At 37.2% G+C, this 26,049-nt stretch overlaps 1 protein-coding gene across 1 annotated transcript in view; it reads left to right on the forward strand.

Annotated features, from left to right (window-relative positions):
* KITLG (KIT ligand) overlaps nucleotides 1-26,049 on the forward strand; it is a gene marked incomplete at both ends in the record, with an annotated part of 71,974 nt that overhangs the window by 40,365 nt on the left and 5,560 nt on the right. The window contains 4 exons of the mRNA XM_080704822.1: nucleotides 210-272; nucleotides 15,659-15,829; nucleotides 19,016-19,172; nucleotides 19,882-19,965. Coding sequence (XP_080560948.1) covers nucleotides 210-272; nucleotides 15,659-15,829; nucleotides 19,016-19,172; nucleotides 19,882-19,965 — 475 coding nt within the window. The remainder of the gene's footprint in view (nucleotides 1-209; nucleotides 273-15,658; nucleotides 15,830-19,015; nucleotides 19,173-19,881; nucleotides 19,966-26,049) is intronic.

The raw sequence follows: 26,049 nt of genomic DNA on the forward strand, positions 1-26,049 counted from the left end.
GGAATTCCAAGACTGCCGATGAAAGTTGAAATTCATAACATGTCTCTAAAACTCAGTAGGTCATACTTTAGTCACCCATAACTGAATTTGTAATTTGGAGGGTGCCTTTGACTTCAAAGGGAAATGGAGATGAGTATTATGATTAATTGATGTGTACGAGTGTTTTTTCAAGGAATTCTTTTCTTGTTGTTGTTCGTTTGTTTCTGTAGGTGGCAAATCTTCCAAAAGACTATCTGATAACCCTCAACTATGTCACCGGGATGGACGTTTTGGTATGTAAACTGTACCTCACTGAGTTTCATTCTGACAGACGAGGTGGGATCATTCACACTGAGATAGGAAATTATCTGCTGTTGAGGACTTGACTAATTGTCAAGATTTGAAGAAGATATCTTTGGAATTTTGACTTTCAAAAGTATTTTTTTCCCTTCAAGCAACTGTTAAACTTTATCAGTGAGAATTTCAGCACAAGGGTGTCTTAACCTGGTACTCCCAAAGGAAATAAGATTACCCTTTTTAGACCTAGCTATGGATTTCTCCTTCCCCTCAAGCATTCTTCAAAAAGGCTTGTGTATAAAATTACATAAACATTTTTCTATTTAAGAATACACAATATTTTATTATTGAGCTTACTAGCAGTACAATTGAACCTTATAATAAAAGTGTAATATATGGTATATATAGTATGTAATTATAATGCTCTATGATTGAAATCAGGACATGATAGCATATCAGAGTTCATACATTAAGAACTATTTCACATATAAAGAGTAATGTAATGTGTGTAGAATAATCACAGAGCCTTACAAATATTACCATTTTGAAGTAGTTTTTCAAATATACCTCCTCCCCTAACACATTGCTCCCTGTTTTGTCTCTTAGTAGTAACAGTTATTCTGAGCCAGAATGTTTTTTATTTCAATGCTTGTTTCAGGTGTTGGGGCTGAGGACAACATCCCCCAGAGTTGTATAGAACATAAACATATGTTTAGTCATCCTACCTGGTCGTATACTGCAAAGTATGCAAACAGATAAGCTACAGAGCTTTTTGAGTACTTAAATTCAGTGTAAATACTAAGTTGGAACTTGCTTATATTTTTCGTGATGCTTTTGACATGTTATTCATGTTGATTCATTTCAATTTAAGTGTGTTCCTGGAATACACTTAAAACCATTTGGAGTTGGGTGTAGTGGTACTGCTTGTAATCCCAATACCTGGAGACCAAGGCCAGGAGGATTGCAGGTTTGCAGCCAGCCTCAGCAATTTGGTGAGGCCTACTGCAACTTAGTGAGAATCTATTTCAAGAAAAAGAATAAAATAGGGCTGGGGATATAGCTCAGAGGTACGATGCCACTGGGTTCCATTTCCAGTAACAAAAGATAAAAAATAAATAAATGAAATGAAATCATTTGGGTTGCTCTCTTTTCTACAACTCTCATCTTTCTATAATGTATCAAATACTTATTACACATTGACTTTATACAAGTTGTTTCAGTTTTTTTTTGTAATTTCTGTGGATTAGCCAATCAAAATCATTACCAATTTAAGCCCATCACCAAGTGCTTTAAAATACCTTTTAAAGACTACAGTGCTTTCATATCAATTCCAAATATAGCCGAGGCTATATTTCTTTTAATTACTAAATGTTTTAGCACAAACTACCTAAAGTTTTTTAGAATGCCTTAGAATATGAATCTTCATACTGAATAAATTGTTCTCAATCCTACCTCAAAGTCTACTGGGGTAGGGGGCGTTCTCTAAAAATAAAGATGTAAAATAGCAGTGTGAAAGTGTTTTAATCCAGTCATTTGAAAAAAAGTATTTGGTTAAAAAACTATAGAGCCTGCTGGACACTATAAGAGATACCCATACATCAGTGAGGGAATCAGAAATTGGCCTTTTAATTACACCTTCCCATTTGCAATATGATTTTGGAGATTTTTTCTTTCCTATAAGAAAATCCCTGTGAATTAGGTAGAAGAGCTATTATTATCCCTCTTTTATAAATGACACACTGAGGTTTACAGTCCTGAAGTGTTTTGCCCAAGGTGATACAATGGAAAGTGACAGTCTTAAAAAAAGGAAACCTCCAGGCTATCTAACTCTTAACCCTGGGTGGCAGAGAGTGGGGATCTGAAGAATTACCTTGCAGAGGAACTGCCTAAGAGAAGCTTTTGGCCACAATGACCCAGCTCTGCTCCTGACTGCTGCAGCCTTTAGGATGGAGATTGCCAAATTTACTAAAAGCAGTCCTGCTGCTCTTTGCAAAATAAGTGTTAAACCGCACATAACGGAGATCATTTTGTGTTGGTATAATCACAGATGGCGCTAAATCATAGATTTCAGTATTGGCTGGTGATAGCAAGAGCCAGAGTTGTAAAAATAAAGTCGATTTATGGTCACATATTTTGTGCATGTTTGTGTAATTGAGGAAAGTCCGCTATTATTTGATCTTGGCACGCTGTCCTGGAACTACTGGAGAAACATTGTTCTTGGCCTTTACAGTTGGCAAGAAAAACAAGCCTGTGCTTGGGGTTTTGGGCAGAAATGGGGGTCTCACCCTTTGTTTTACCTTCATTTTAAAATGTTTATTTCTGCCAAGACCAGAGGGGTGTCCCAGTAGAGAGGCCTCTGATTATTTGTCAGTGGTCAGAGTCCCAGCTGCCTTATCTTTTGTGTTTAAACAATAGAGGGTGGAGTGGGAGTGGGTGCCCAAAGATTCTCTAGGGCCAAAGCTGTGAAATTCTGTGGAGGCACCAGGCAGAAAAAAAAAAAAAAAAAAAAAGAAAGAAAGAAAAAAAAGCTCTGGACTAGAATAATATTTACTTTTTACTTTTATTTTTAAAATCAGCTAGGTACTCCTAAAAAAGGAGTACCTCCTCTACTTTCCTAAGGGCTTTCATAGAAAATGACCTAGAAGATACTCTTTCACAAATAACAGGCTGGGATGGACCAGCTGGTATTTAAATCCAACGATAATCACCGATTCTATTTTAAAATCTTCAAAAACTATAATATTGCCAGATAGCTAGGAGTTCTTTTAACTCCTTAACCTTAAAAATACCTAATCATTTCTGGGCCTTTTCATTTGCCAGTAATGTTATTGTAGAAAGGACAAAAAGTGGATTGTTGCATCTGCTCGGCACATCTGCCTTCATTCCAGTGTCTGTAACGTTACCTGAGCCCTTAGTTGCTTATTTCAGCAAGAACGACTTTGTTTTTAATTAAAGTAAATTATATATCCACAGTTTTCTTTTAACTTTTTATTTGGAATTTTTTTTTTTTTTTTTTTTGTGGGTTTGAGACTGGAACCCAGGGGCATTTGACCTCCGAGCTACACCCCCTGCCCTATTTTTTATTCTTTATTTTGAAACCGGGTCTCACTGAGTTGTGGAGGGCCTCACTACGTAGCTGAGGCTGTCCGAGATCCGCGATCCCCCCGTCTCAGCCTCCCGAATGCTGGGATTACAAGCGTGCGCCACCACGCCCGGCTGGAAATAATTTTAAATTTATAGAAAGGTTGCAAGGATATTCAAGGAATACCATACGACCTTTAATGTAGATCCACTTATTTTTAATGTTGTGCCTTATTTACTTTATCAGTTGCTGTCTGTGTATGCATGTCTGTTCTATTATCTTCCTAAAGTAAGTTACGTATGTTAGATCCCATCTAGGATAATGATTAGCATTTTGGTATCTTGTGAATGATAGCTTCCCAAATGTGTTTTATCCAATGGCTATATCACCTTATATGGCCAAAGAGACTTTGCAGGTGTGATTCAATTAAGAGTTTTGAGATAGGAAGATTACTCTGGATGGGAGGGGGGCCAATCTAATTTACATGGCTTTTTATAAAAAGGTTGCAGGTGTGTCAGGGCAAGAACAGGAGATTTAAAAATATTACTGTTCTGACTTTAAAGATGGAGATAGATGCCGGGCATGGTGGCACACACTTGCAATCCCAGCATTCGAGAGACTGAGGCCAGAGGATCGCAGTTCGCGGACAGCCTCAGCTAATTAGTGAGGCCCTCTGCAACTTAGTGAGACCCTGTTTCAAAAATAAAGAATAAAAAATAGGGCTGGGGGTGTGGCTGGGAGGTATAATGCCCTTGGAATCTATCCCCAGTACCGCAAAAAAAAAAAAAAAAAATCCAAAAAAATAAAAAATCCAAAAAAATAAAAAATAAAAAGATGGAGACAGGAATCCTAAGCCAAAAAAGCACTGAAAGGCTGTAAAGCTAGGAAAGACAAGCGATTCTCCTGTAGAACCTTCATAAGAAACACAGCACCAATACACACTTTGATTTTAGCTTAACCGTGTTGTACCTTTGACCATGAAACACAGTCCCCATAAACACCTTGATTTTACCTTCACTCTTTTGTGCCTCTGACCCAGTGAGAGAGGCTCGCGAACATCTTGATGTTAGCATAGCTCTTTTGTACCTCTGACCTTAAAGCTATAAAATAGAAATTTGTATGTCTTTAAGCCTCCAAGTGTGTGGTAATTCATCATAGCATCAATGGGAGAGTAATAGGTCATGTTACAAGTCCCTCAGCCTTTCTTTGTCTTTATGGCTTTGAACTTTTTGAATGAGACAAACTTTCCCTTGGTAGTGTTTCTCAGCATTTGATTACCTATCTTCATGGAGATGCTTGAAGACCATGTGAACATCCTGCTCTTCATCAAAGTTTCTCTCCCAGTTGTGTGTGTGGCTCAACAGCAGAGCAGCTAGCCTAGCATGTGTAAGGCCCTGGGATCGATCCCCAGCGCAAGACACACAGAGAAAGTTTCTCCCATAGATGTAACATATGTTCATTGTTACCAGAATCAGTCCTGTCTGTCATATCTTTGTCAGTTTTTAATTAAGTTTTTTTTTTTTCTTTTCGTGTTAAGGATCAAAAGTATGGCCTTGGTTATGCTAAACATACACTCTACCACTGAATTATACCCTGGTTCCTAAGATACATTTTAAAAAGTACAGCTAAATGGGAGGTGAGTGGTTGCATATGCTGTATTCTTAACAATAAGCCTCCAGCCGTCTTCCTTGTCCTGTGCCCTCCCTCAGGTATTCACAGTTTCACTTCTTCACGATCTCCATTTTCTTTGGCCTGACCCTGCCTCTGCTGGGCCCTTCCCATCTTCTGCACCATCCCAGGATCTTTTGTCATTTGAACTCTTACTGGGTTGACAAAATGACTTAACAACGTATTTGATCATCTCACCCCTTGTTTTTCATATGCATTGAGTGACTTCTCACTGCTTGCTCTTTGGAAACAGAAAAAAAACCTCTTCAACCAGGCATCCAGGCCTCTTCTGCGCAGACGCTACTCATATCCCTCTCCAGGCCCTCCTTTCACACTCCCTGCTGCCGCCATCCTTCCTTCATCCAGCCTTTCTCTGTTTCTGGAATTCTGAGTTCCCTAGTCCAGGTGACTCCTGACTCTATCAGATTTCAGTTTCCCTTCTTTAAGGAAGGCTGCCCTCGCCTCCTGCACAAAACCAAACCCTTCTCTTAGAAGGTCTTTCCAGGGCTCTCTTTAGAGTGGCAGTTTCCTATTAGTTTATGGATTATTTTAATTGATAATTTTCCACTAACCTGTAAACTTCACAAGATGGGGAACTGTATTCTTTTTTGCTCTATCTTTTGTCTGTGCCTAAGGATGGTAGGGCACTGAATTAATCTTGCCTGAAAGGAAGTTAAGAAAGGGAGAAGGGGGGACAGTTCCTTCATGTGTAATGCCAGGAAATGTTCTTGAGACACACACTTGAGCTGGATGCAGTGCAGAAGGCTGTTATGGTGAGGTTGTGCTTGTTGCTCATGCCACAAGGTCTTTGAGATGAGCATGGTTTAATGAAAGATCTTCAGGGTAAGAGTACTATTATGCAATTTTGAAAAATCCCAGTTTTCATGAGCTTCTGTTCTGCTACTTTTACTAGGTCACCTCTGTGCTTAAGAACTACATCATTATTCCCATTTACTGAAAGCTGGAAGCCAGATTCCTGAACCTCTTGTTTATGACTCTCTATAATATAGCCTCATCTGATCCATCTCATTTTAGCATTATTTATTTAATTATTCCCTGCTCAAGCTTGACATCCCAGGAAGATGCCTCACTGCCTCCTAAAATTCCCCCTATTATTCCAGTGCCAGTCCTTTGCGGAGTGATGCTTCTCTTTCTAGAGTTGTCCTTTCTTCTTCCATCCATTTATCCACATTCTACCCACAGAATCATGGCACATTTTGGAGCCAAAAGCATCTTAGTGATCACCAGCTCTAAGGTCAGTTTAAGATCTCTCTTACCAGGCCATTTTCTTCTCTTCCACACCACACTTTCTCTCCCAGGGAGAAGTGGCATCACACATTCTCTGTGCTGCCCATTTTTCTTGGTACTAAGGACACAGTGGTCAGCAACACTAACATCATACCTGTTGTGGGAACCTGACCTTTTAGTTCCTTATCTCTTTAATTTCTATGGAATTGGTCCAAAAGATATACATTTGGGTACCAATCATGTTACTTACATAGTGGCTGAATATCATATATGTTGCTCATTTGCCTCAAGGTATTGTTCTGAGAAGTAAACAAGATATGAAAAGCCAGTCAGGCATAGTGACCCATACCTATAATTTCAGTACTTGAGAGACTGAGACAGATGGATCACAGGTCCAAGGACAGCCTAAGCAAGATAGTGAGGCTTTCAGCAACCTAGGGAGACCCTGTTTCAAAACAGAAAATAAAAGAAGGGTGAGGGGTGTAGCTTGGAGGTAGAATGCCCCTGGATTGAATTCTCAGTACTACGCACCCAAAAAAGATATGAAAAATCCAAGGTATGTCATGCATATGATAATTGTTAGATTTCCTCATTATTTATTGCGTTGTTGTTGTTCTTTTTCCTTTTTATTGTATCTTATCTAAGAAGCAGGAATGAAATCTCCTTTGTGTCCTCTCATCATTCTTTAGACAATACAATGCGTACAGTAGCTACTCAAACATACTTACCAATTAAACATTTAGCTTTTGGCAAAAAATGCCAGATTTCCAAGCATCAAAGAAGCTCATCTTATTAGTTTAGACATCTGTTGTTCTTGTTAACAGTAATGAACTTAAGTTTAACTACACACATACAAAAATAAATGGTCCTATTTTTACAAGGATGCAGCAGAACACCATGCCAACCAAGGGCCAGGATGCAGCCAGTCCTCGTGGAAAGACTAAAGCCAAGATGGGAAAGCTACCGGGTTTTCCTTTCCCCATCTCTGAATATCTGCAGATATTTTTCTGTATGTAGAGAATAGTTCTTCTTTATTCAAGTTATCTGGTACAGTGTAACTGTTTCAGAGTTCCTAAATGTATAAATTAGCATTCAGCTCTGCTTAGAGACTAATTACAGTTTCTATCACTACTGTCAGTTTTTGGCATGGACTCACTGATTGGCCTGTTGAAGTTAAGTGTCCACTGTCATGCAACCCGATGTGGCCATAAGAAATTTCACTGTAGAATGGATCCCGAGAGTCCACCCCTATGCTGTGGACTACGTCCTATATAAAAAGAAGTCAGCCAAGAAGGCATGCGAATCTTCTCCCATGTAATAAGATTTTTAAAAATAAGCATAAAATGAATAAAATAGAACATTAAATGCTATTTTTAAGTAACTCTTTTGCATACTGGAACTCTGTACAATTGAAACATGTTTTAATACTGAAAAATTATTTTAAAGCAGTATTCAGAACATCTAAGCCATTATTGTCTGGTAGAAATATAATAGGAGAAACAAATACAATCTTAAATTATTCAGTAGCCACATTTAAATGTTAAAAGAACAGTTTAAATTAAGTGCACTAAATTTATTTAGTTTAATACACCCAAAATATGCACATTTAACCTTCTAGTTACAAAAAAAGTTATTAGTGTAATAATACATTTTTATATGCATTTTATATCTATAGCACATTCTAGTTCAGATGATAAATTTTCAAGAGAAATATTTTCTCCAATTTAGATCTTCATAAAATTTACTTTTTTGTGTGGTACTAAGGATTAAACCCATGGGCATTCTGCCTCTGAGCTACATGCCAGCCCTATTTTTTATTTTAATTTTGAAACAGGGTCTCACTAAGTTGCAGAAGACATCTCTAAGTAGCTGAGGCTGGTCGTGAACCTGGATCCTCCTGTCTCAGCCTCCCAAGTACTGGAATTACAAGATTATGCCACCACACCTGGCTAAAATTTACTACTGATAAAAATTCATTCCCAAGTACTGGGACTACAAGAGTACGCTACCACGCCTGGCTAAAATTTACTATTGATAAAAATAGATTCGCATACCTGAGTTTTTCCAAACACGTTTAAAAATGTGTCCCATCACTCACTCAAGTATTGATTCTTAAGTATGAAGAAATTATAGTTAATATTCAATTTCCTCAGTCACACCAGGCCTTAATTTGAGTGGTTACGTGGCCACAGATGGATAGTGACTCCCATATTTACCAGCACAGATTAGATATGGCCTATGTTTTACAAATGGAGAAACTGAAGCCCTACGTAGATTAAGTGACTTGCCTGATATCATAAAGTGAGTTGGAAGATTTAGGACTAAGCCTGGGACCTCCAGGCCATCACCCGGTCATTGCTGCCTTCTCTTCTTCCCAGGTTCCTTCACTGCTATTTTGAGTCTGGCTCAGGGGCCATTTATAGGCCTGCTCTGGAAAATAACATGTATTTATAGTGTTCGGGTTGATTACCATCTTAATCAGATAGAGGTTTGTACATCGCTTTAATCCAAGCAAGGGAATGCAGAGTTTAGCTGACTGAAGCAGACACTGAAGATCCAAATTAATTGTTTAGAGGAGAAGACTACAATAAATCTTAGCAAAACCCAGCTTGTCCAAAAAGGAGTTAAGATCTTAACTCTGCATTAGCAGTGTTGGTGTAGACTAGCTATATGACCCCGGGATGTTTGGCAGAATGTTTTTATAGGAAGTTTTAGGTTTGCCCGACTGTAGCCATAAGGTAAAACCCAGAAGGATAGTAGAGAAAGTGCAGGAATGGCAGTTAACATTGGCTATGTGGTTGCCACAAAAGCCCCATGACTCAGAGAATCTTGCTTTTAACTGGTTATGACTGGATCAGTTGATGTGAGACAGAAAGAAACATTTCTATTCCTAAGAGATTCCTTAATTGAGCCTTACGACCAAGGTGTCTGTTCCAGATGTTAGACACTGAGTCGTGTGAATCCAGCAGGAAGTGTATTTCAGTTGCATGTGCTTTGATCTCACTGATATAAGAACTAGGTGAGTCTATGAGAGTACTTGGATTCTGATGTTTAGGATTACATTTGTTGTGTAACTGAACCAGCCACTTTGCTGCTCTAGGAAGCCGGTGAGACTAAACTAGATGGCCTTTAGTATTCCCTCTAGGTATAAAATACTGAAGTTAATATTGTTATTTATGGTACTGGGGAGTGAACCCAGGGGTGCTCTAACATTGAGCTATATCCCCAGGCCCCCTTTAAAAAATTTGTTTTTTAAATTTTCAAGCAGTCTCTCTTAGTTGCTAGGTTGGCCTCGGACTTGAGATCTTTCTGTTTCAGCTTCCCAAGTACTGAGATTATAGGTCTGTACCACCAGGCCTGGAAAACACTGTGATTCTTTTTTTGGGGGGGGTGGTACTGGGGTTCCTGGAAGCCCTTCTACCTCTGGGCTACACTTCCAGACCTATTTTTACATTTTTTTAAATTTGGAAACGGTCTCCTAAGCCAGCGTGCACGGCTGGCTTCGAACCTGCGCGATCCTCCTGTCTCTGCCTCCCAAGCTCGGGGATTACAAGCGTGAGCCACCACGCCCAGCAATAAAACACTGTGATTCTAATGTCATGGCTCTACATTATACTGATTCTTTACATTGGAGGTTGATGCTAAAAGAGAGAGAGAGAGAGAGAGAGAGAGAGAGAGAGAGAGAGAGAGAGAGAGAGAGAGAGAGAAATGCTTTGTTCCCCAAGCATTCATACCTCTAATTCTGGCAAGACTGAGATTTGACACACATTAAAGTAAACAAAAAACTGATCAAGCCAAGCAGATCTGCTGGTAATTAGATTAGTCAGATTAGAGGCTGGGTGAATACTCCTTTTGAATATCATTCAAAGTTTACAAGCCAGGGCTTTTCTCGCTTAGAATCTCTGATTACTATACCCTTGCAACTCCTTCGAAGAGAACCTTCAGTAGGTCAATACCAACTTTAACTGCAGTAAAATAGCACATACGTGTCTCTATGAATAGATTCCAATGGAAAGTAAAGTATGTCAGGGAAGAAATACTGCAGTGGGTTTTGCCCACATTTAGCCTTTTATCCCATAGATCTTATAGTGGCTCCACTTAGAGATTCTCTTCCTCTAATGCTGATGCAGAATAATGTGTTGAATTATTACACCTGTGAACCGGAACAGTTTCGTGAATGAAGCTAGTAGTGGAGAGGGGACAGTACATCAGACTTAGCCAGACCCCTGGATATATATTTAATTAATTAATTAATTTATTTATTTATTAGGCGGTACTGGGGATGGAACCCAGGGACATTCTACCTCCGACCTATTCTTACAGCCCTACTTTTTTTTTTAATTCTTTATTTTGAAACAGGGTCTCACTGAGTTGCAGAGGCCCTCACTAAGTATCTGAGGCTGTCCGCGAACTGCAATCATACTGTCTCAGCCTACCAAATGCTGGGATAACAAGCATGCGCCACCCTGCCCGGCATCCCTGGATATTTTCAAAGCACAGAGTTAATTTTATCTAGGGTCTCAAGTTTGCCATTTCTGGGACCACAGAAGCGCTTTATTACACATTTTCTGGGATTCGTATCTCATCTTTTTAAATGTTTACATCTAGTCTTAGAATGCGCGTGGGTATTTTTTTGTTGTTGTTGTTGTTCTTTACGAGCAGTCATATTCCTAGTTGTGTTTAGAATATTTTGAATTATGTTTCACTATCTTCCATTTAATCATTTAGTGAAATCATGGATTTGGTGCTCACGGTACTTTAAAATGCCTAAGGAAGTTCACTGTTTTTAACTAAATAATCAGCAGTAGTGGCCTGCCAACAAGTCAAGGGTATTGGTGCAATGTCATGGAGTTAGTTAACATTCTAGAGAATATGTTATAAATATATAAAAATAAAAAGTGCATGTTGCTCTAGTAGTATGGTAGTAGAATAGACTCCTCTAGTTAACCCAGAAAATGCAACACTGAAGCTACCAAGAAAAAAAAAGGCAAGAAATATATGGAATATGAGGTCAAGGAAAAATCCAGGCAAGTTTTCCTACTCAAAAGTCTCTATTTCTTCTTGTGGAAACCATGCCTATGGGTGACTAAAATATAAAACTACAGGTTGTACTTCAGGAATCTGAAAGCTATTTTTTTTCTGTGTGTGTGTGGTACTGGGGATTGAACCCAGGGGCATTCTACCACTGAGCTATACCCCAGTCCTATTTTATATTTATTTTGAAACAGAGTCTTACTAAGTTGCAAATGATCCCACTAATTTGATGAGGCTGGTCACAAACCTGTGATCCTCCTATCTCAGCCTCTCAAGTACTGGGATTATAAGCCTGCACCACCATGCCCTGCTCTGAAAGCTATTCTTTACTCCATCTCATTGACATCTTGTGTAACTGTGAAATTTCCTAATCCCTCTCATTCTTGAAGTGAACAAGAGAAAATTATTATCTTATGTTATTCTAGTGAATGTTATGTGTTAGTATTTATTTAAAACTCAAAGTTTTAAGTGGTCTCTGAAAGATAAGAAATGGGGATAATGCATTATCCCCATTTCTTAAGGCAAAGAAAAAATTACATTTGTTAATATGACAATTTTTTTTTTTTTTGGTGGTACTGGGGGTGGAACCCAGAGACAGTCTACCTCCGGACTATACTCCCAGACCTACCTATTTTATTTTTTATTTGGAAACAAGGTCTCACTAAGTTGCTGAGAGCTTAAGTAGCTGAGGTTGGCTTCGAACCTGTGCAATCCTCCTGTTTCAGCCTCCCAAGCACAGGGATTACAAGTGTGCGCCACCACGCCTGGCTCTTAATTTGACAACTTTTAATCATCTGTTTCATAATCAGAATCTTAGAAGAAATGAAAAACAGAGCTCTTATCATCTCCCAAATGAAATACTTAGTTCATTGTGTTTTGTTCTCTTTACAAATAATCGACTATATTTGATTTTTTTAAATGCAAAACTGCTTGATGTTCTAGCCAAAACTGGTTTCCTCTCTTAAAAAAAGACAGGCAGGTCAAAACAGGATGACATTTAATATTATTTGTTTATCTTGGTATTATCTTTAATACATCCAACAATCTTAAAAAGCTAATATATATCTGGTTAAACAAATTAAATGAAATGATAGAACTTTGATGATAGTCTTTTCCAAGAGAATTATGCTGCAAGCAAGACTGAATAATGAATAAAATTTAATGGCAAGAATCTTAAATGTTTTTTTAGCGGTGTAGTCAAGATGTTTTCTCAACTATCAATAAATTGTTCATGTCTTTAAAAGGATAGACCTTAGGGTAGGATTATTTTGTAGGATTTTCGTGATCTAACTTTAAGAAATCATAGGATTGGAATTGAAACTTTTACAAAAAAATTAAAGATTATTCATACTGTTTATTTAGGCATGCGAAACGGAGCAAGAAGGGATTATAGCTAAATAAGAAGTAGAATACAAACATAAACATGAAGTTCAGTTGGAAATAGACGGAATTGACAATAGATACTCCAGCCTTTCCCCGTTAGGAGAAAATAAATAAATAATTTTTTTCTACTTTGATTACAAAGGAAGGGAGAGAGGGGAGGGGAGGGCAAAGGAGGGGAAGGAAAGGGAGAAGAGGAAGAAAATGACAAAAGGAAAAAATAACCCATTCATTTAAGGTAACAACCACAGAAATGAAAGCGGTGTCTTAATTCAAAACAAGGGAATCTGATCTTAGTTCTTAATTCTTGAAGATCTCATAGAAGGACAAGCAATTTTTATAGCAGAATTTTTATAGCATGGAACAAAGGAGAAACTTTAAGAGATTAATGCGTGAAATCTATTGGTTACAGAAAGATCTGCACAGAGTTGAATGAGTTGATTGGTAGAGGTATCTACCCTGCACACAAATACACTTCAAACTTGAGCATATTAGGTATCTGCTGTCTTCCATATCTTATCAGCCCTTTTGGACGGGGCCAATTACCTAAAAGGACTCAGCATTATCTAATAGGAGAGAACATTGCAGAGCAATTTAACACCCAAGGAAAGACTGACAGCTTTGAAAGAGACTCCTTAATGATGCAAGTATGAACCTGCATGCGCTTGAGATTAGTGATAATTTAACAAAACAGAGAAACCATTCTGAACATACTTTGGAAACACATAGTCTTTGAGAACGTGATTATGGTGTGCTGAAATGGTTACCCAAGGGAATGTTCTCAGTGGTAAAGTGCTTTTGTAGTATGTGCAAGGACCTGAATTTAATACCCAGTGGAAGGAAGGGAGAGAAGAAGGGAGAAAGGGAACAAGGGAGAATAGGGAAGAGAGAGAAAGAAGAGGTGAGGGGTGGGGGAGAGCAAAAGTAAAGGAAGAGGAAAGAAGAGAGAGAAATAAATTCTGATGATTAGATTTGTTTTTCCATGGCCTCAATTACTGAGTACTCTAATGATGGAGAATGCTGACTTTGGAAACAAACCAACCAAATAGCCAGGTGTGGTCACTCGTGTTTGTAATCCCTGTATTTGGGAGGTTGAAGTAGGATTGCAGGTTCGAGGCTAGCATGTGGTAACTTAGCAAGACCCTGTTTCAAAAATAAAAACTAATATAGGATTAGAGTATAGCTCAGGAATAGAATGCCCTGGGTTCAATCCCCACTACAACAAACAAGAAAAAAACTAAATGTTAGCCTAAAACAAAATAATTCAATTTCCTTGCTAGTAGATCTATATCACAAAAATATTTATTATACAAAAATTATATTCAATGTTATTATGATCATATTTTGAATTTCATAACAAATATTTTTATGGAAATATGCCTTATAGTATTGGAAATGTTGCCCCTGCCCGATAGCCTTGATTTTACCTCTTGCCGTTCTAAGCATAAATTATTTACTTTTTTGCCTTTTACAAAAAAGGGTGCTGACCACTAAACTATTTTTCTCATTCATTTATTTTTGTATTCAATTGCGCATCCATTCAGCAAGTAGTTTTTGAAATCCCACGAGTGGCAGGCACTTTTCTAAGCGTTGGGAACACTACAAGAAATGAGACTTTAAAAACATGTTTCTCTCGACATCATCTCCTCACAGCTACCCTTTGTGAAACGTTCCATTTTTCTCATTTTATATATAGATAAGGTGAAACTCTGAGAATGTGAGTAGCTTGTTTGGTGTCTCTCAGGCAGAATTGAACCCAGTTATGCCCGATGCCAAGGCTTGAGCTTCTATCTAACCAGCACCCCAAACCAGCTTCATTGGCCGGGTTTCATGCTTGGCTATTATTCTACTATCACAACCTTGAAATTCATAACTTTTTTTGCTTTTGTATTTTTGTGTGTGGGGGGGGGTGTATGCTGGGGATCGAACCCAGGGGCATTCTACCTCTGAGCTGTATCCCCAGCTGTATTTTATTTTTTATTTGGAAGCAAGATCTCACTAAGTTTTTGAGAGCCTCACTAAGTTTAGTGAGGCTGGATGCAAACCTGTGATCCTCCTGTCTCAGCCTCCCAAGTACTTTACTTTCCTTTACCTTTGTTTTTTTTTTTTTGGTACTGGGATTGAACCCTAGGGTCCTCTCCCTTTGAGCTACACCTCAGGTTTTCTTTCTTTCTTTTTTCTTTTCTTTTTCTTTTTCAAAACAGAGTCTCTCTTAAGGGTTTTGAACAATGAATACATTTCCATTTTGCACTGAATCCCAGACTAATGCAGCTGAGCTTGCCACTAGGCAAAAGTGCTTCTTCTTCGATCTCAGACCACATTCTTGCCAGGGCTGTTTTTAAACACCCACATGAATTTATCTATTTAGAAGCCTTGAATCTCTCAAGTGCTGTAGACTAGTATTAACCAATTTTATTTTTTAGCTCACCAAAAGACTAGGGGTGATTTTTCTTTTTCTTTATTTTTAAAAAAAATCCCTCTGCATATAACACTCTTGAAAACACAGTCAGTAAACCATAAATAATATTCAGTTAGGGCAAGGTTTGGCTCTGTATTGTATTGGTTTAATATGTATTTCCATCGAAAAACAAAATCTACCATCAACAATTTCCTCTGATCTTTATCTTTTTTTTTTTTTTTTTTTGGTGCTGGGATTGAAACCTAGGGTCCTCTCCTTTTGAGAGGTTTTAAATTTTTGTTTTCTTTTGAGAAACAGAGTCTCTCTAAGTTGCTGAGGTTCCTGCTAAATTGCTGACACTGGCCTCAAACATGTGATCCTTCTGTCTCAGCCTCCCAAGTATTGAGATTATAGGTGTGTGTGCTACTGTCCCTGGCTGAATCTATTGATTATGAAATAGGACATTAGGTGTAAGTTGAGTAAAACATAAGAAAGGTACCTGTTCTTGTATAAGAAAATCCTTTGTTTCACTTATTAAATCAGATGCTTTGTCTCCTCTCGATTCCTTCTAGCCGAGTCATTGTTGGTTACGCGACATGGTGATACAGTTGTCAGTCAGCTTGACTAATCTTCTGGACAAGTTTTCAAATATTTCCGAAGGCTTGAGTAACTATTCTATCATAGACAAACTCGGGAAAATAGTGGATGACTTGGTGGAGTGCGTGGAAGAAAACTCACCTAAGGTAACTCTGTTCCTTTGGTTTGCTTTCTGCTATTCTTCTCTAAAACTTTGCTAAATTATGGTGTTGAGGGAGAGGAGGCTTCTTCATTTGGTGTTATTTTGAGCCTAGAAACTTTGAGTTTGAAATTCTTTTAAGATAAGCATGCAAAGCACAAGTGTTTGGAGTTGTAATACAATACTGAAATGTACATTCACACATATTGTCACCTAATGGAAAAATAAAATATCTTTACACTAAAACATAGGGACAGCTCTCCCTTTATTTTCTTTCATGCATAAATGAAATCCACAAAATGTTTCTATTAAGTTACAAGTTTATTTAAATGGAAACTTGTCTATAATAATGCCTAATAATAACTAATAATAATTATGCCCTGTTATGCATAATACAGCCCTCATAGATCACAACAAAAAAGTGATCTTTGTCTCCTGAGAGTCAGTGGATAGTAGGCCATCACCAACCTCAGTATTTGGACATGATATTACTTTGGTTTCTAAACATATGAAATAAAGAGCGTGCCCCAAAACTTAAGAAATTAGGATGTTGGTTCATATTCCAGGTGTGTCCCTTGTTGAAGTTGTGTATCTAACCTTTCTGTGCCTCACTTTCTTTTTTGTTTAAGGTAGGGGCAATGTCAGAACCCACCTCTTAAGAGAATTTGTGATGAGCATTTTAACACCATGTCTGGCAAATACACGTTAATAAGTTTCGACATTATTGTTATTTTAGCACTATGTCTATAATAGACTATGACATGGGACCCTGCTTTGATACAGAGCTCAAATAGCCAAGTTTAGCCTGCTGGGCATCTAAACCCAAAGATTAAACCCAAAGATTTAAACATGAACCTGTACCTTAATACCTCCTTTTTCCCATCCAAATTCCAACTACTTTGAGAATGGATGTCAGTTCCACTTATAGACTCCAATCTTGGAATTACACATTTTTACTATTTCTGTTTTTTCACTAATTTATGAAATCAAAATGTTCCTTACAATTCATGATATATTATCACTAATGTCTCTTACATTATATTACTAATCTAGAGAGTATGCTCATGGTATTCTTAAAGGGTGGACATCACAAACAGGGTATTCTATGCAGGTTGGCACAAAGGAAATAGCATGTACATTGAAGCTTTAAAGATGAAGTTGGTGTTCAGTAATGGCAGTGTTCTGAAGAGCACAGCGAATAACAAAGAAGAAGCCGGGCGTGTTGGCGCACGCTTGTAATCTGAGCATTTGGGAGGCTGAGACCAGAGGATCGCGGTTCGCGGACAGCCTCTGCTATTACTTAGTGAGGCCCTCTGCAACTCAGTGAGACCCTGTTTCAAAATAAAGAATAAAAAATAGGGCAGGGGGTGTAGCTCGGAGGTCAAATGCCCCTGGGTTCCATCCCCAGACCCGCAAAAAAAAAAAAAAAAAAATTATGCCTTTAATAATTATTTGTGTCACTTTGGCTAGAACCCAGAAGATTGCAGGTGGTATTTCTCAGTTGTTTTGGGGGTTGAATTAGTATACATAAAGCACATAGAATAGTATAGACTAAGTGATATATAAGGGATTATTATTATTATTATCTGCTTTTCTCTATAGATAACCATTTATGTAAAATATAGCTTTAATTTGCTTTTTTGAATGTCATATAAATTAATCATTCTCTTTTTATTCTTTGATGATTTATTTTTCACTCAGCCATTATGTCTATAAACCATATCAACTTTCATGCATATAGGCATAATTAATTTTTTCTGCATATAGAGTATTCTGTTGATTCAGTATACCACTCTTCCTTAACCCATTTTTCTGTTGATTGTTATAAAGGTTATAAAGGTTGTTGCTAGGAACTTTCTTCTGTGTTTTATGGCACATCGGTGCAGGAATTTCACTGGAGTGTTTAGCCAGTTTAAATCATATCAAATGTACCAGCTTACGTTATGCTATCAATGTATAAGAGTTTTCTTTACTCCACATCTGTGCCAGTATTTAGTATTGTCATTTACTGAGATTAGCCTTAAACCTGTAATCCTCCTGACTCAAACTTCTAAGTACTGGGATTACAGGCATATGCCACCATGCTCAGCCAACACTAATGTTTTAATGGACAGACACCTCTTTAAAAATTGTCCTCAGCCATGTGTGGTGGTGCACGCTTGTAATCCCAGTACTTGGGAGGCCAAGACAAGAGGATCACAGGTTCCAGGCCAGCCCCAACTGCTTAGTGAGGCTCTAGGCAATTTAGTGAGACACTGTTTCAAAATAAAAAATAGGGCGGGGCAGGGGGAAGCTTAGAGGTAGAATGCCTCTGGGTTCAATCTCCAGTACCACACATACACGTAAAAAATATTGTCCTCAATTTTTGATTATTTCATTGTTATATCATTTGTTTTGTTTGTGGGTTTTTTGTTGTTGTTGTTGTTTTTTTTTTTTTTTTTTGTGGTACTGGAGTCCCTGGAAGCTCTGCTACCTCCGGGCTACACTCCCCGACTTATTTTATACTTTTTTTTAAATTTGGAAACAGGATCTCTTAAGCCAGCGCGGCTGGCTTCGATCCTGAGCGATCCTAATGCATCTCCGCCTCCCAAGCGCGGGGATTACAAGCGTGCGCCACCACGCCTGGCTTATATCATTGTATTTACTGCTCCCCCCTCACTCACAGGTACACGGCTTTGGTCACGAGTTGAGTCCCAGGCTGGCTCAGTGGCTCACTGTGCAACATTACCAGTTGGAATTGTGTTAATTAAAACAGCTATTTGAGCCGGGCGTGGTGGCACAAGCTTGTAATCCCCGTGCTTGGGAGGCGGAGTCAGGAGGATCGCCCAGGTTCGAAGCCAGCCGCGCTGGTTTAAGAGACCCCGTTTCCAAATAAAAATAAAATGGGTCTGGGAGTGTAGCCCGGAGGTAGAAGAGCTTCCAGGAACCCCAGTACCACCAAAAAACAAAACAAAACAAACAAACAAACAAAAACCCAGCTATTTAAAAGTGTTAGCTTTTAGAGTTCAAATACTTGAATCTTTGAAAGCCATATTTATAATCTATTCTCTCGATCTTAGTTAAATCTGTAGACTAACTGAAAAATATAATCTTGGTTTTTGTTCTACTTTTCTTTTAAAATTTTTCTTTTCTCCTCTTTTCCTTTCTTTCCCCTTCTTCCCTTACTTTCTTTTCTTTTCTTTTTCTTATCTAGAATGTAAAACAATCATCTAGGAGACCAGAACCCAGAGTCTTTACTCCTGAAGAATTCTTTAGAATTTTTAATAGATCCATCGATGCCTTCAAAGACTTTATGGTGGCATCTGAAACTAGTGACTGCGGGCTTTCTTCAACATTAAGTCCTGAGAAAGGTAAGGCATATATACATTTTCAATTTAAATGTCAACAGAAAGCTAGAACTTTATATCTTTAAGAATCTACTTCTGAATCAAATACATCCCTACTATAGAAAGACACATGCATGTTTTTCTAATAAAAAGCAAATATCAAAGGTACAAAAAAACTAATGATTAGATTTATTGGTTTCTCCTAAAGAATTGTAGGTGAGTCAACAGTCTATGAGATGGTCATTCATATATTTTTCTCATCTGCCTCTTGCTAGTAGTGTGCGATGTATTATCCTTCACCTCCAGTTTCCTTAACATTCCCTTGACAAAGCTTTTCCTCAAGGGTCTAACTCTGAGTCATAAAATCTTATCGTCAGCAGTTAATTCTGGGTTGATCTCCCCTCCACATACACACACGCTCCTCCTACTGGGTCCCTGTAACAAAACCTTAATTCCATTGCTTTCTTTTTTAAAATGACAAATTGCCACCAACTTGTCATTATTCACATTTACTAGCATATGTACGCAGTAAATCTGTATTCCTCGAGGTGGCTGTGGTGAATTTCTTAAGGCAGTAGAACAGTGGAATTCAGTCAGAAATAAACAGCATCCTAATAATGTAGGTTTGGGGAGTGGACCTGGCACATTCTCTGGTATTGTACTTCACCTTTTGGGGACTCTGTAATCCATAAAATCACCATGTAACACTGACGCATTATTGCTTTCCATTTAGATTCCAGAGTCAGTGTCACAAAACCATTTATGTTACCCCCTGTTGCAGCCAGCTCCCTTAGGAATGACAGCAGTAGCAGTAATAGTAAGTACACGTATCTGATTTAATGCATGCATGGCTCCAATTAGCCTTCACGGGAGTATTGCATGGGCTTTAAAGGAAATTTACACAGTGATTACCACTAATACTGTTCTGTTACTGTTTCCCCTCTTATGGTATTCTGTAGAATTAAATATTTGGTTTGAAGAATTGGGTTTCCCTAGAGCTTAAGATAATGTTTAAAAGAACTGGGCTGGCGAAATGTTCTCCTAAAATATTTTAAGTAAGGCATGAAATTAATTTTAGAAATAAAATTTAGATATATCATTGTAGACCTAAAATATATTCTGTGCAGAATGTGCCTGACAAAAGTGGAATTTTAAAATTGAAAGTGCAAATGCTAGTTGTGTAGAATTCCAAGGATATTTTCAGTTGTGTGTATCAGTGTTTATTGTTGCATGTTTGGAAATAGGATAATTTTATTATTTTACCATAAAAGTATATGTTGGAGGAGAAAATATTTCTTTCTCTGAAATTTCTGTCCTCTTTGGCCAAGAACCCAGGTCCATAGATTATTTCCTTTTTTCAAATCCAGACAAAGGTTATTTTAAAGGTTATGGGATTTAATAGATATGCTCTCGCCTTATAGAAGCTGAAGAAAGAAAAAAATCTGATGATTTTAACTGAAAAAGTCATCCCTTAAGACTTAAAAACGGGACACTGTCATTTCTTTGGGGACATAGGAAACCTTTTTACAGAAAAAAGCTGAATGATTTATTACAGATTTACAATATCTTATCTAAATTTTAAAATTTCTCCCAGTAAAACTTGACCTGAACTGAGAAGCTATTTATAGACTTTATCCTCCTAAAACTGAATATTTATTCATTTCAATATAATAATATTAACATGTTTGATTGCAGAATACTTCCTAGAACTCAGTGGGAGGAGTCTATAATATACACTAGTTGTAGGATAGAATCTTCTAAAATCTACAATTTTAAATTACATACATAACACATCAGATCTGAAGAGTTTCAGAAAGGACTGAGGTCCTGGATGTTTGTGTCAATTTAAGTCTTTCCTATAAATTATGGATTTTATTAATCTTTTTTTTTTTTCAGTACTGGGGATGGAACCCAGGGGCATTCTACCTCTGAGCTACACCCCCGGTCATATCCTATTTTTTAGTTTTCTTTATATTTTGAAACAGGGTCTCACTGAGTTGCAAAGGGCCTCACTAAGTAGCTGAGGCCGTCCCGAACCGCAATTTTCCTTTCTCTGCCTCCCGAATACTGGGATTACAAGCGTGTGCCACCACGCCTGGCCTGGATTTTATTAATCTTCAAAGAAGCAACTCTTGGTTTCTTAAATTCTGTTTATATTTCATTGATCTTAATCTTTATTATTTCCTCCTTTTTATTTATTTTGTGTCTAATTTACTCAGCTTCTTTTAGTGCCTTAAAGTGGAAAAAATAGATCATTTTTTTTTTTTTTTTTTTTTTTTGGTACTGTGGTTCCTGGAAGCCCTTCTCCCTTCGGGCTACACTCCCAGACACCTATTTTTAATATATTTATTTGGAAACAGGGTCTTCTTAAGCCAGCGCAGCTGGCTTCAAACCTGCGCAATCCTCCTGTCTTCACTTCCCAAGCAAGGGGATTACAAGTGTACGCCACCACGCCCGGCAGGCAGATCATTGATTTTTATTTAAACTTTTTTTTCTAATTTCTTGAAGGTGTAAGTTACTTTGTAGGCAATGCTTTTGCTGAGTCCCACATATTTTACATGCTGTGTTTTTGCTATATGTTTTTTTCATAAAATATTGTTAATTCTTGTGATTTGTTTTGATTCGTGGTTAACATAGAAGTAGGTTGTTTGATATAAAAATTTTTGTACTTTTCCTAAATATTTTATTGTGATTGGCTTCTATATTAACTCTGATATTGTCAGAGAACATATTCCATAGTCTTTTAAAATGTATTGAGAGATTTAAAATGTATTACTCACTGTTGGTTTCTCAAATTTGTCCAAAGTGGTTTGACGGCATTGCTCATATCTTGCATTCCTTATTAAAATTTCTCATGTATTTTTTGTCAGTGACTGAGAAAATTAAATTAAAATTTATTCCTGCTGATTGCAGATTTATTTGAGTTTCCATTTGGTTCTTATGTGCATACACATTTTTTATTGCCATATCTTTCAGATTCATTGACCTATTACTCTTACCAAAGTATCTCTCCTCACCTCTGGTATTGCTTCTTGTCTTGACCTTTTTTTGTTGTTGTTTTGGTGGTACTGGGGGTGGAACCCAGGGACTTTTCTACCTCCGGGCTATACTCCCAGACCTATTCTATATTTTATTTGGAAACAGGGTCTCACTACGTTGCTGAGAGCCTCACTAAGTAGCTGAGGCTGGCTTTGAACCTGTGTGATCCTCCTGTCTCAGCCTCCCAAGCACGGGACTTACAAGCGTGCGCCACCACGCCCAGCTTGACATTTAATTTGAATGATATTAGTTGAGCCAGTCTTTCTCATGCTTTTGTTTGCCTATTTTCGATCTGCAATTTATTTATTTATTTTTGCGGGACTTTCTACCTCCAAGCAATACCCCAACCCTATTTTTTACTCTTTATTTTGAAACAGTGTCTCACTATTTGTGGAGAGCCTCACAAAGTAGCTGAGGCTGGCCATGAACTTGCAATCCTCCTGTCTTAGCCTCCTAGGTATTGGTATTACAAGGGTGCACCACCACACCCGACTTCAACCTATTATTTTTACTTAGAAAGTATATCTCCAGTAGACAGAATATAGTTGGGCCTTGATATTTTATCTAGTTTATTTCTAATTTTTAACTAGAGCATTTTGCCAATATATATCTAATAAATTATTGGATGATTGGACTTGCATCTGCCATTTTGTTACTTATTTTCTATTTGTCCCTTTTTTATTAATTTTCTTTTGCATTTTTCCAGTCTTTATGGGGGTTAATGTTTATTCTTAATACTCCTTCCTGGGTTAATGTTTATTCTTAGTATTCCTTTTTAATTACTGTTTGCTTTTCAGCAACACTTCTTTGCATTATTATGTGGTTGTTTAGGAATCAAAATGTAAAAACTAACTTGTAATGTTCTGCTTAGAGTCAGTATTGTTGCACATAAAAAAAAGTAATTTACCCATTCCCATTTTTGTGTTTTTGCTGACATACATACATACACATCTATATATAGACACATATACATACACACACATATATACACAAAAATATATGTGTGTGTATAGATTTATAGATATATAGTTAGATATATATGTTATGTCTTATAATACAATCTTAAAATTATTACTTTAAATAATTAAATGTCTTTTAAAGAAAAAGTAAAAGGAGAAAAATATATTGCTTCTGTTTACCTATGTATTTATTGTTTTGTGTGCCTTTCATTTCTTGCAAATTTAAGTTTCTCTCTGGCTGAGAAACCTTTTTAGCATTTCTTTTAATGCAGATATGCTGGCAATAAATTCTCTTTTTTAATTGAAAAAATGCCTTTATTTTGTCTTATATTTTAATTGTATTACTTAATACAATGATTATTTACTACATTTAACATGTCATTCAATTACCACACAGTAAGCATATTAATACTTAATTATTTTGTATTATTTAATACAACTATTGTTTTGCTTAATATTTAGTTGTTTTACTTGTATTTTAATTGGAAAATATTTTTATATAGGCATGTAGCAGATACTTTTTAGTATTATCAAAATCTGGGTTAACAGAAGGTATTTTCTTTTAATAGTCCTTTAAAAATGTTATTACACTGTCTTCCAGTGGCTATTTTATAGAAAAAAAGGCAAACATCATTTGTATTATATTTTTTTCTGTATATATACTAGGTCACTCTTTACTCTGCTTTCTTTCATAACTTTCTCCTTTTTAGCAGTTTAACTAAGATATGCCTATGAGAGGTGATTTTCTTTGTATTTATTGGAGTTTGTCAACCTTGAATTTGCTATTTATTTTCTTCTAAAATTGGAGAAATGTTGGCCATAACTGTAAATATTTCTCTCCTTTTTTCTTGCTTCTCTTCTGAAGTACCATTAGTTTAGTTTGATATTATCCCACAAATTGCAGAAGGTTTATTCATTTTTAAAATCTTCTTTTCTCTTTGTTGTTTTTTTTTTTGTTTGTTTGTTTGTTTTTGTTTATTGTTTTTTGGGTTTTTTTGGTGGTACTGGGGTTCCTGGAAGCCCTTCTACCTCTGGGCTACACTCCCAGACCTCTTTTTACATTTTATATTTGGAAACAGGGTCTCCTAAGCCAGCGCGCGCGGCTGACTTCGAACCTGCGCGATCCTCCTGTCTCTGCCTCCCAAGCGCGAGGATTACAAGCGTGCGCCACCACGCCCGGCTGTTGTTTTGTTTTTTGATAATTTTTCCTGTCTATTTTCCAGTTCACCAATCTTTTCTTTGCCATCTCCAAATCTATTTATCCAGTAAATTTTTTTCTTTTTTCTTGGTTTTTAATTTATGTTCTAGAATTTCCATTTGATTATTTTGTATTTCTCTGCTGAGATGCTGCATATGAATATTTATTATGAAGATATTTTCCTTGTTGTCCGTTAAACATAATTGTAATAGCTGTTCTAAAGTTTCTGTCTACTAATTTTAACATGTAGGTCATCTTTGGGTTAGTATCACTGGCCTTTAATCTTTCTGATTTGGGGTCACATGCCCTTTAAATAGTAATTTTTGAATATATGCCGGGTATTATGGATACTATATTGCTGATTTTTTCTCAATTTATAGTGTTCCTTTAGAGCCAGTTGAGTTTTGTTTGGGTAGAAGATTCACTTACTGATAGATGATCTTTATCTTTCTTCCCAGGTTTGTTTTTAAACTTTTTTAATAATAGAGAACAGCAGTTTTAATTTTTCCTTTTGAAGCAATTTTATTTATTTACTTCTTTTTTTTATTTTTGAAAGAGGGTCTTCTAAATTGCCTAAATTAAATTTGAACCTATGATCCTCCTGCCTTGGTCTCCCAAGTAGCTGGGCTTACAGGGATGTGACATAAGGCTTTATTCTTAAGGCATGGCATTCCTGAGACATCTCTCTACAGTGCTGAGAAAATGTCCCATCACCTAATTTTTCTGAATTCCTTTCTCCCCATTTCTGTAAGCCTCCTAGGGACTCTGCTAAGATCAAAGCTTCTGAGGAGTAGTGCCTTTGCATGCTAGGTTTCTTGATGCCTCTCCCAGTAACACGTACAACTTACTGTCTCACCAGTAACTGAAGAAGACTTGTCTAAAGATTTATGGTGCTTCTTTGTAAGCTTCCATCTTGCAAATAACCTACCTTTACAACTAGGGCCACATCAGCAATGCTGAACTAACTCCCTGTTTCAGTGCGATGCTTGAGCCTGCTTGGTCTCTGTCTTGCACAGCTCAATTTGAAGGTGCCTCCCAGCCAGGAAAGCCCAAGTCCAGAAAGCCAGGCCAATCATGGGTGGGCCTCACCTTATATGTTTTCCCTCCCGTGGGAGAGTTACACTTTTGCAATACATGGGGGCTAATTTCTAAAGATAATTACTTCATACATTTTGTCAAGAATTATAATTATGTAGGTTGGGAAGTCTACTTCATTACCATAATGGTTGGAAGCAAAAGTCTTTTCTACTGAGATTAAAAGAAACTAGATATAAAACAAAAACCAAAAAAACCATTCAATCCTGAATCCAAGTCTGAGGGTACTTTTTTTGTGGTACTGTGTATTAAACCTAGGCATATTCTACCTCTGAGCTACACCCCCAGACCTTTTGTATTATCTTTTGTTTTGTTTTGTTTTGTAACAGGGTCTCCATAGGTTGCTCAGAGTCTCACTAAGTTGCTAAGACCACCCTCAAACTTGTGATCCTCTTGTCTCAGTCTCTCAAGTACTGGAATTACAGGCATGAGCCATCACGCCTGACTTCTTGACGGTACTTTTTGACTTGGAAGATGAGTGGACAGCCGTGTGTGTGTGTGTGTGTGTGTGTGTGTGTGTGTGTGTGTGTGGTGTATGGTGTGTTTGTGTGTTTACAAAAATATGAGTCTTATTACCAATATGTAGATGTGATGACACTCATAAATGATA

Source organism: Muscardinus avellanarius (assembly GCF_963383645.1).
Source record: "Muscardinus avellanarius genome assembly, chromosome: 11".
NCBI classification, from domain to species: domain Eukaryota; kingdom Metazoa; phylum Chordata; class Mammalia; order Rodentia; family Gliridae; genus Muscardinus; species Muscardinus avellanarius.